Consider the following 12,068-nt stretch of genomic DNA (forward strand, 5'->3'; position numbering starts at 1 on the left):
CATTAAACTTCACTGAATGAGAACATGCTTGTGCGCGCCCAACATAGCGCACAACATTAAGTGAGCGCAATAATTCAGACTAAAATATGCAGTCTGAAACAGGCCTGCTGTTCAAACCTTTTTCCATTTTTAAAAGCCATTTTATTTGCTTGTCTTGTTCAGGTACAAAAACATAGTTGAAGCACCTTGATTGTCAGTCTAATAAGTGTTTTCTCACTTTACAGTGTATTCTCCTAGACATAAATATTTATTCAACTCATTTAGTATGCTTGCTGAAGTAAGACTGGTTAATTTGAGGAGTTTGCTGGGAATTAATTCTCATACATTCTCAATGTACCAATAAGAGCACAGCTCAGCAGAGCTTGTTGGCCTTCAGGGTTAATGTAATCTGTCAGAACTGGAGCAGATGCTTAACATCACATTCACACATACATGTACAGGTTTGTAAACATGCACACATGTGCACAAAAGGCTTTTAACTCTATCTCGCTCCGCTATTTATATCCCTTCCTCTTTCTTTTGTCTCTCTCTCGCTCTCTCTCTTCTGGTATTGATTATTCAGCCAGAACTTGAGGGACTCAGCACCCCACAGGTCGGTGGGGTTAAGTAAATCAGTCCAGTGTTTTTGTACAGCAACACAGTATAGCACAACTTGGCCCTTCCTGCCAGAGCTGAGACATGCCTGTAATTGACTCTAAAATGAGACACGCCTAATACAAGGGCACTAGAAAGGGAGATGATGTGCAAACTGACAAACGCACACACAACGCAAGCACTTACATTTGCTGCCCTGTTAGCTAAATAAAATGCATTAGGGAGAATTTCTATTTGTGAGATGATATATCACCTGTATTACTATATACTGAATAATGCAAACAGTCTGACAGTGTAGTGGTTGCAAACTGAGCACTGTTGTAGAATTAATTAGTTTTTGTTTACTGCCAAACACTGTTTTCACTTCATTTTTTTCTGGCCACCCCAAATATAGCCAAAATCAAATTGAGGAAGACAACTTTCTGTTCAGATTCCTTCCTGGTTATGATATGGTGCAGTTTTCATGAGAGCAAATATTCCACACAGCATGATCCAGTCAACATGCCTTATTGTAAATCGTTACTGTACGTTTCAGCCTCGGATATGCAGCTGTGAAAGCAAAGTATATGGGAAGTTGATACATAAAATGTCCAATTTAACCTAAAATAAAGATGGGCAAGTTATGTTTTTCACGTTTTTACCTTCATTAATTTATTTAAAGGGTCCTGTGGCACGATAAATAAATCATATAATTGTATAAATATTGCATTTAGTCTCTCAATTAATATGAGATCAAAAACATTGCATGCATAATTGTAAAATATGTTTAAAATTATTTTAATTGTCAAGGTCCCAAAATGACTTCATGTCATCTACACATATATCACAATAAGGAGCATTTGCATAGACTCAAACTTGTATTTGTAATGTACAGAGGTGGCATACATGTATTTACTGTATATGTCTTTCAATAAAATATCAAAAACACGAAATGAACAGACAAATGCAACCAAGATAACTTACATAGCAAATTAGTGCACACTCATATGCGCCGTCCCATATTCAGGTTGACACTTAGTCCCATGTGAAGCTTCTGTGTCAGGTGAGGTAAGGTTAACTAGTGTTAAAACTCTGAAATGGTTCTGTGAATAAATTAATGTTGGAACTGTGAAACTAACCTCTCAAATAATTGCACCAAGCTGTAATGCATTCTCATATACCAGATACTTTAATATGGATGGTGCTGTTCCTCGCAGACCCGCACACAAACACTTTAATATTGATGAGGAAATCCATAAAATTGCTTCCTTTACTCTTATCAGCCCCAGCAAGAAATGGAAGTCGTGGCACTTTTTTATATCTAAAAGTCTGTAACTGCGGCTCCCCGCGGGGCCTCATTTCTATCCGTTCAGGAGTGACGGAGTGAGAAAGACAGTGTAGCTCATAGTTCTTGTGACACTCTTTATTCTGGAACAGAGAGTTCTTGCTCTGCATTAATTGTTGTTTGCTGACCTTTAGCCAGCTGGTGTGATTGCCATCTTCTCCCTGTTGCTTTCAGTCAAGCTGTTTCATGTTCCAGACTTTGTGAAATGGTCAAATAAATGGAACGACTGAATTATTGTCATAGTGGCTGACAGGGCTTAAAAAGAGCTATGGTGACAGAGAGAGAGCAGTACATGTTAAGATGCAGTATCAGTGTTATTGCAATCAAATACCTTACAAAAGGCACTGGTGCTCATGTTAGTTGCCATGGAGACAGTGATAACTATGCTCTCTTTGTTTTCCTTTTCTTAGGTCTGGCTGTTCACCAGATCATCACCATCACTGTGTCCCTCATCATGATCGTTGCAGCCTTGATCACTACTCTAGTCCTTAAAAACTGGTAGGAAACATTCTTTTCTTTCAGCAATGTGCCAATGACTTTTCTGCCTCTCTCTCCCTGTTCCTGTTCCTGTTCCTGTTCCTCTGTCTGTTTATCATCCTATCCCTCTGTCTGTCAATGTGGACAGTGACCCCTTATTGCACAAAGCAGTCAGGACACTCGTACACAATTGCTTTTTCCCCAAACCCAGTGAGCTTCCTCTGTTGGCAGTTTAAGACACCTAAGATACTCTGTATCTTCTGCAGAGAGGTCAATCCCAGAGTGCATTGCAATGTTTAGTGAAAAAATCTTTTTATGTGAAAAATAACTGTAATGTTCATTACCAAGATTAAATTAATTAAATATAATTACATAAATGAATTATTAGTAAACATTCAATTTTACACCAGTTTGTGTAAAATTTCTATTTATATTTATGCTAACATTTCAAGTCGTTCTAAAGTATTGAGTCGTTCTTCTCAAGTTGTTGCAATGAAATCAGTCGAGAGTCGAGTCGCTTTTGCAATTTTGCTGCCTATGTTAATCGTTTCAGATCAGTCATAGCCCCTTTCACACAGTCTTTACTGGTAAATTGCCGGTAAATTACCGTAAAGCAGATCCACCTCCACAGGGGGGCCAGGATGGGCCTGGCACACCCAATCAGGAGCTTGGACCACCTTGGCCCTGCGCCAAATAATGACCAATTGCAAAATAGGTGCGATGTTCAGTTCAGCCTCAGAATTTGAGGGAGATCATGCTTTCGGTGCACTTAGTATACAAAAATCTGCTTGTTATTTGGAAACTATAAAGCAGTGATAGAAAGTGACTGCAATCTTCATCAACATTTTAAACCATTCAAGCACATGAAGACGTGAAAGAAACTTAATTTTGGTACCCACACGCAGTTTTCTGTGCGCACACACACAAAGCGCACACACAGACAGCGCACCATTACCGAGTTCTTTTTTGCGTCTTATTGTGTTTAAACGGACGAGTACACACAAAATTACGTCAAAATGCACTTTTTGGTGAGTATCCTTGAAAGCACAGTCTTAAAATAAAAATAAAAGGTCTTAATGAACGTAAACATTTGGGAGAAAATCCGATGTGTTAATTAACGTTAATGATAATTAATTAACGTTAATTAAAGAACAAAAGAAAAAATGATTCATATGTATTTCAATTATACATTAGAGTATTAGACTTCTCTGAAATCTGTTTATTTCACTTGTATCTTTGTTCTTTTGTATTTATTTGTGCTATTGCTTGAAATTTGTGCTATCTATCTATCTATCTATCTATCTATCTATCTATCTATCTATCTATCTATCTATCTATCTATCTATCTATCTATCTATCTATCTATCTATCTATCTATCTATCTATCTATCTATCTATCTATCTATCTATCTATCTATCAGGCCCAGGCTCATTAGAACATACCTGTGTCAACAACAGTTTCAAAGTGATATGTCCAGTGAGTGGCACTAAAAGCATGTTTAGTTTTTTCTGGAACAGATGAACCCATTATTATGAATAGATATATTATGAACATTTTATTATGTTGGAGTTTGTACGTATCACCGCAGTTCTGAATTGAGCATAATGCTCCATCACGTTTAATAACTTACACCTACACTAAACCCTAAACCTACCTGACAGTGATAACAAAAGCAAATGTGGCATAGAAATGCAATCGTTACCATGGCATATTAGCTTGTTTTTGAGCTCTTGTCTTTGAGCTCTTTTACCGCGACTCGTCTTTTACGGGATTCGTACCTAAGCTCTTCGCATCGCAAGTGCAATTCTGTACCAGCTGAGCTAGCTTGTTACATCAGTAAAACCGAACATCTTGAGCTGGGTTAGTGATGCAAACTCCAAAATATATCCGTTTACAAATCATGCACTATGGTAAAAAGTGTTTTGAGGTCATAACATTATTGTGCAAGGAGCCACGTGAATACAAGTTTCTATTAATCCATAATCTGGTCCTGTAATCATAATTTTGTGTGAACACGATTAAAAGTGCTTGCTGTTTTACTGCCTCTAGTGTTCATTTCATTTAGAAACTGCAGTGATAGGTACGTGTTGGTATGTATTTTGCGTTTTGCAAAAATGTTGACACCGGTACGTTTTTCCAATGAGCCTGTGTTGGTTTCTATATATAAAGGCCCTTTTTGTTATAAAATAAACTTACAAAAGCTATTAAAATAAAATAATGTTAAATCTCCAACCCACCAGGAATGTCACTTGGCCCACCTTAAATCTCAAAACTGGAGCAGGGCCTGTCGTTAAGAGATCATGTGTGAACGGGTCCTTTTAAAAAAATACCGGTAAATCGGTTCTGGCAATTTACGAGTGTGAGAAGTTGTACCATTACCAGTATGTTAGTGGTATGAGGCTGTGTGTGAACAAATCATAAAGCTCTGTCGGAGCTGTTTGCGGCAAGTTATGCCGCTTTTGATTGTTTTCTTTGTAAACATGCACTAGACGTACATCTGACTGTTGCACCGCATCTCGCACTCGAGTCCCTGCCTTCTTTCAGCGCTGCAACTCTGCAGTTACTGTGGTGTACTATAGTAACTACAGTACTATAGTAACTATTATGCATCTTGTGTTTTTAAAAGCAAAATCACATCAGTTATTTAAAGGTCATTTCCGATGATTGAAATAAGAGTTTACCGGTATTTTGGTTCTGATGTGTGAATGGTACGGTGGCCCAGTAGTGCACAACACAACGAAATTAAAAAAGCAAACATAAGTTCACAACACAACGAAATCGAGCCACAATGCAACGGAATAAAGCCACAACACAACGAAATCAAGCCACAACACAACGGAATAAAGCCACAACACAACAAAATCAAGCCACAACACAACGAAATCAAGCCACAACACAACGGAATAAAGCCACAACACAACAAAATCAAGCCACAATGCAACGGAATAAAGCCACAACACAATGAAATAAAGCCACAACACAATGAAATAAAGCCACAACACAATGAAATAAAGCCACAACACAACGAAATCAAGCCACAATGCAACGGAATAAAGCCACAACACAACGAAATCAAGCCACAACACAACGAAATAAAGCCACAACACAACGAAATAAAGCCACAACACAACGAAATCAAGCCACAATGCAACGAAATAAAGCCACAACACAACGAAATCAAGCCACAACACAACGAAAAAAAGCCACAACACAACGGAATAAAGCCACAACACAACGGAATAAAGCCACAACACAACGAAATAAAGCCACAACACAACGGAATAAAGCCACAACACAACAAAATAAAGCCACAACACAACAGAAATGCTCCCAACCACTAGGGGGCTCTCAGAGCTCGGTAAAGTTAGTTTTCCTTGCCAATGTTCTATAGAGTCAGCAGTAATATCAATACCACAATTAGTTTTAACAGTATGTAACCACCGTATATCGACATGAAATATTAATTCAAAATCACCTACGTGCAAAATAGCTTCATATTTATACCTGTGAATGATTTGACGCGCTACCACGGTGCATGGTGAAGGGAACGTCTGCCAATTCCACCAAGTTGTTAAAACGTATAATTTGTATTCATTAAAATTACTTATAACATTTAAAAACAGACATATTCAAATTCCAAAGCTTGTCAGTCTTACCTACAGGAAATAACAAGCTTTGGAATTTGAACATGTCTGTTTTAAAATGTTAAACAAAGTCATTGTAATGAATACAAACAATACATTTTAACCACTTGGTGGAATTGGTAGATGTTCCCTTCATCATGCGCTGTATCGCATCAAATCATTCACAAGTATAAATATGAAGCTATTGTGCACTTAGTTGATTTTTAATTAATATTTCATGTCGATATACAATGTTTACATACTTAAAACTAATCATGGTATTGATATCTTTGTAAGACTGTCGACTTTATAGAACAGTGGCAAGGAATACTAATATTACCGAGCTCTGAGAGCCCCCCAAAGGACGGGAGCATTTCCGTTGTGTTGTGGCTTGTTTCCGTTGTGTTGTGGCTTTTTTTTGTTGTGTTGTGGCTTGTTTCCGTTGTGCTGTGGCTTTATTCCGTTGTGTTGTGAACTTATGTTTGTTTGCTTTTTTAATTTCGTTGTGTTGTGCACTACTGGGCCACCGTAGAATGGTATCTTGCCAGTAAAAAAGATAGAACACCATTGCTTATGTGAACCACATTTGTGTACTTACAGGAAAAGTCGTTCTGGTAATTATACAGTAATTTACCAGGCTTGCTGTGTGAAAGTAGCTTATGAGGTTCCATTTCTATTAGGATGCCTATTTATGAAATTCACAGCAAGGCAGCTCACTAGGTTTTTGGAACAGAGCTCATATGTCTGTGTCTGTCTCCCCAGTTCATGTTAAATGTAGGACAGACACAGCGGTTCAAGGTATGATTTTATGTTGGCTTTGTGATTTTGGTGCGTGTTTTTGTAGTTGTGCGCAGTCCGGGAATGGCCGACACAGCAGCCATCAGAGAAAGATCAACCAGCAAGAGGAGAGCTGTCAGAATCTGACCGACTTCACGCCTGCCCGCGTGCCCAGTAAGGTGGACATCTTCACCGCCTACAACGACAGTTTACAGTGCTCACACGAGTGCGTGCGGGCCGGCATACCAGTGTACACGGACGAGATGATCCAGCACACACCCATCTACAAGACCTCCTACAATGGAAACAGGCAAGAGGCCTTGATTAATATATATTCAGTAGGATCAACTAGGCTTGATGTTGGCACTGCTGACCAAGTAGTTTGGACAGCGAGTCGACTGCACTGACAGCCCTGTCCGTAGTTTCTGACAGGATTTGGCTTCCTCATAGCTTTAGAGTAGATTTAGTGCTGTTAGAAATAATGTTCATTCTGAAAGGTTGAACACTGGACCATATTATGCACAAATGTATAAATTGCTATTTAAAATGCACGTCACATTTAACCCTGGCTGTTTGCCATTTTGAAACTAAATTTCACTATGGTCAACTAGTCATCCAAGGTCACCTAATTTATTTATATTCTTTGCAACATACTTTGGTTTTTATTAATGTTTTTTTTGTTTTTTACAGTGGGACTTTAATTATCAAGCTGTGCTTTAGCAGTTTGCATGTTAAAACCTTCTCAGAAAAGTTCAATTCATCCGCTTTAATGTTCAATCATTGCAGCCATTTACATGCAGACACACTCTTTGGCATTGCATCTTGTCTCATGCTGTTTTTTAAGTATTCATGAGCTATTTTTGAGCTATTTATGACAGCTTGTCACGTTCAATAATAGTCCAACTTTTAAAATGCAGTGGTCTCAAAAGCCCTGCATTCTGTTCCATTCAAACTGTTTTTGAATGCGTCTTTGTTTGAAAATATATAGTTTCATATTTTTCTCTACTACAATCTTCAATAATAGAATAATTTAGTCTTTAATGTGCATTTTGGAAATAACCAGTTTAATCTGCCAGAGAGTCATTATTTTTCAGATAAGCATGTTGCGACAGTTGTGTAGTCTTGTTTTTTGTCCTTCCATTGCCCTCGCCTTTATAAAAGACTGGGTATGAGCTTAAATTGTGTGAATAATTTCTGTGCTGCTTCATTTAATACTGTATGCTTCAGAATACAAAACCTAGATGAGAGGGTTTAGAGGAAATGTTACTGTGGGTGCTTTTGTTTGTGGTATAATGCCATTTTAAAAGAGAGTCTTGAATCAGGGAGTGGGATAGAAGTGCTTATATCTGCAGGATTGAAGAGCTGATCTGTCTGTCTATTTCAGACCGTCGCCCACTGAAAGGCAGCTAATCCCTGTGGCCTTTGTGTCTGAGAAATGGTTCGAGATCTCCTGTTGAGGCCCTTTTACTACCTTTGGGTTGAGCCCACGTCTTCAGTTTGTGCCCTGGTACGTACTTTATTTTGTAGGGCTCTGAAGTTCACATGGTGTAATTCTGGCATGGTTTTCCAGTGATTGTGTACTTACTAGAGATTCACAGTTCCTCGGGTTTCAAAAGGAATAGTTTACCAGCCATAGAATTGAAATGAGTTGCAGGCTTGTAGCTCATATATTTTCAAAAATTGCGTTGATACAGGATGTTCAGCAACAGCAGAAATATTGTGTGATGTGATACAATGGTAACATTTTCATTATATTAGGTAACATGAACTAACAATGAACCATCTTTTCTTTTTTTTTTACAGAATTAATTGGTGACAAAAACAATAAGGTTCCATTAGTCAATGTGTTAACAAACATTAACAGTTAGCAATACATGTCACAGTATTTATTAATCTTTGTTAACATTAGTTATATAAAACAACTATTGACTGTAAGTGTAAGTTACCTCAGGTTCAATAATAATATTAACATATACAACTTTTGATTTTAAAAATTTATTAGTAAATGTTGAAATTAACATTAACTCTAAGATTAAGAAATTCTTTAGAAGTATTTTCCATTGTTAGTTCACTAGTAGTTGACTAATAATAACAAATACCTGTGTGTGTGTGTGTGTGTGTGTGTGTGTGTGTGTGTGTGTGTATATATATATATATATAAAACCTTATTGTAAAGTGTTACCAATTAATTAATCTAGATTAATGATAATTTCTACATGTACTCATATATTTTTAACACTTCAAGTTGTAAGTTGTAACATGTAGGCACAATATGTTAGATTTTTGAATTCAAATATCCAAAAAATCAAGAGAAATAAGCAACTTTAACCAGGATACGGACCGTGTCTGTGCGTCGCCTATAAATGACATCATACCTGCGTTACCCTCGTTTTCCGGTTTTATTTTGTAGAAACCATGGAAACACCAAAGACGCTTTAATATATTATGTTTTATTAGACAGTTTAGATGGATACATTCATAGACAGAAAACTAATCATGTTATATAGCTCAACACAGTAAGTCTTAGGGCCCTATAATACACCCGGCGCAATGCAACGCAAGGCGCAGCGCAAGTGTGTTTGCTTGTTTGCGTCCGGCGCCGTTCGCGTTTTCCCGTTCAGCGACACGTCCTTAAATTAGTAAATGCATTTGCGCCAGTTAGTGCGCCCATGGGCATGCCCATGGGCATTGCCGGCGCATTGCTATTTTAAGGAGCTGAAAATAGCTTTACCCCACATTCGCTTGACTGGAAGAAGCAGAAGCGGCCACTGCGGCATAATAAAAGTTCCGCTGCTCTCGAGCACGTCTCTCATTAGCAATCGCTCCAGCGGCCTCGTTTCTGCTCGCACAACACTCGGGCCTGCTCTGCTTCATACTACCGTAATGTTAATACTCTCATCCATGAACATGATTTCTGCCCGTGTCTGTCCCGATTCTTTCCACCGGCCGTAGACGCGAAGACAACACCTCCCATGATTCCGCTAAATCAAGACGTCATCAAGCTCCGACCTCTAGTAGTGAAAATTTACATATTGTGCCTTTAATGCATTATAATTTTTTAGAGTAATTTATTTACAAAGTTACACTATCAATTCTTGTTCTGTTTAAAAAGTGATATCAGTTTAATAATTCTCAACTAAAATTTTATCTTCTGTACTTTCAGGATCTCATTGGAAAACCTGTGAATCAAACACAAAAAAGACTAAAACACAATAAAGCAAAACACAACCACAAGAACAACAATGACAAGCAATCACAATGACGGGAACCGAGACGAACAGGCGGTTTTGTACAAATGTTGGATCTCTCTAGAAATGGACTGAAGATGTTTATTTTTCTAGACTGATGCAGTGCTATGGAACCAGTCCCAAATTATTTTCCATAGACATGTGATCATTTTAGAGCTGATATAGAGCTGATATATTATATACGTGTATTACTGCACATGTGGGTGTGCTGGAGTGGAGTTCGGCTGCGGAGAGGCCGTGGGGACGCTCTCTGACACGATACGTCTGCTTGTGTGGAGAAAAGACTCTCCTGAACTTTGTGCCAATAATGCCATTATGTGCCACTACATATATAGATGGGACGCGTTCAGTTTCTTGGAAAATTACTGACACAACATCAAGTAATTTCAGTGACTGTCTCCCAATATCAATCTGTCATCCGTTTTTGTATAAAAAGTATGAATATGTATTTGAAATATGTTTTGAAATAGCTGAGGAAACGTGTTACAAATGTCCAAAAAATATTTATATGGAGCACTATTCATTTAGATGAAGAAAAAAAAAAAGAAAAAGAACCCAGTGAGGAATAGTACAATACCCAGGTTTTAATTTCACTACATTGTTACTAGACCCCGTTTTAAAGGAATAGTCTCTATTTTTATACAAACGAGGTTACTAATGAGTCAGACAGACCTAATTTAACTGGACTGTTGGGACTGTTAATCTGCGAGTAGAGGTTCAATGAAATGTTGAAGTGTTTTCTTTTTTTTTTCTTTCCTTTTTTTAAGCTACCAAACAATGTGGATGCCAAATTCAGTATTCATTCAAAGCTTATTTGATTTGCCAAAGCCATTCTTCAGACGCTTGTTGAGTTTCCGTTTCTTATCACTGATGAGAAATTACATGTATGGGTTAATCATGTTTACGGACTCACAGACCCTCAGAGAGGTGTTAGTTTAAGGGTCGATCATAAATAACACAATCAGTTATCTATTAAAACATCACAAAATAGCTAATAAACAACCTCTACATTTTAATTACAAAGCTTAAATTGCATAAAGACAACAGTCAATAGTTATCAGCCTTGTGCATAGACTCAAAAAGAACAAAATATTGTTTTTCATGCCTAGTAATTTGTGCCAGCTTGATTTAATTTGTTTACTTCTATATTTTAATCTGAAACAAAATCATGAATGTCCATTTCTTTGTGTGCTACATTCTACTTTTTAATTTGAGCTAATAGTTTATTATTTATTGTTTTTTACAGTTTGATTTATTTGAGCAGAACTGACTGAAAGGCAAATATTCCATCAGCAGAAACAGTAACGTCTAGTGCCAATCATTTTAATAGCAATCAGAAATGCAGTAATATACAAACAGCAAGTAACTTGCAAATCAGTTTCAATATTCATAAAGCCAGTGGAAATAAATGACACTTTGGATTTTGTGTGTGCGCGTGCATGTGTGTGCGTGTGTCTGTCTGTCTGAGATCACAACACTCTACTCGAATATCACTAGACCAAAGAGCTCCATTGTGGGTAGCAGTATGTTAACAGACCAGGAAAGTTATTCTGTACATGATATGTAAAGAAAATAAGAAGGAGAATAACTATATGATTTTATCCCAAAAACAGATGTTAAATGGTCGCAATTACATATTGTACAAAGGCAAACACTGTGAAAGAGGAAAACGGTTGTTTGCAATAGTCTGTCACTGAAAGTGAAACATCTTGGAGTAAATTTAATTATAGGTTTTCAGATGTTTATAACCAGTAGAGAGTTGTGATTCCTGTTTTCATATTCAGAAGACAGCAATACATATAAAGTTATGCCCCCCCAACCCACCCAAATGTCTATAATTAATTGACCAGTTTATGTGAATCACACTGGCCAATCAGGTTAGATATTTAGAAAGATCTTCTAATCATATATCATATGAAACACTAAAGCTCTGTATTATGTACATGTGTAAATGTGTTTTCTATATATTTACCTCTATTCTATCTTGTGTGATTTTTTTTTTTTTCTAAGCTCTCTTTTTTCAC

The 12,068-nt window shown here is 37.3% G+C and overlaps 1 protein-coding gene across 2 annotated transcripts in view; it reads left to right on the forward strand.

Annotated features, from left to right (window-relative positions):
- ajap1 (adherens junctions associated protein 1) overlaps window positions 1-11,466 on the forward strand; it is a 122,364-nt gene extending 110,898 nt beyond the window's left edge. For both annotated transcript variants that reach the window (XM_048210415.1, XM_048210414.1), the window contains 4 exons: window positions 2,329-2,416; window positions 6,864-7,106; window positions 8,181-8,303; window positions 9,960-11,466. In XM_048210415.1, the coding sequence (XP_048066372.1) occupies window positions 2,329-2,416; window positions 6,864-7,106; window positions 8,181-8,253 (404 nt within the window). In that variant the 3' untranslated portion in view covers window positions 8,254-8,303; window positions 9,960-11,466. The remainder of the gene's footprint in view (window positions 1-2,328; window positions 2,417-6,863; window positions 7,107-8,180; window positions 8,304-9,959) is intronic.
- Window positions 11,467-12,068: the final 602 nt, after the last annotated feature.

Source organism: Megalobrama amblycephala, linkage group LG12, assembly GCF_018812025.1.
Source record: "Megalobrama amblycephala isolate DHTTF-2021 linkage group LG12, ASM1881202v1, whole genome shotgun sequence".
Lineage (NCBI taxonomy): Eukaryota > Metazoa > Chordata > Actinopteri > Cypriniformes > Xenocyprididae > Megalobrama > Megalobrama amblycephala.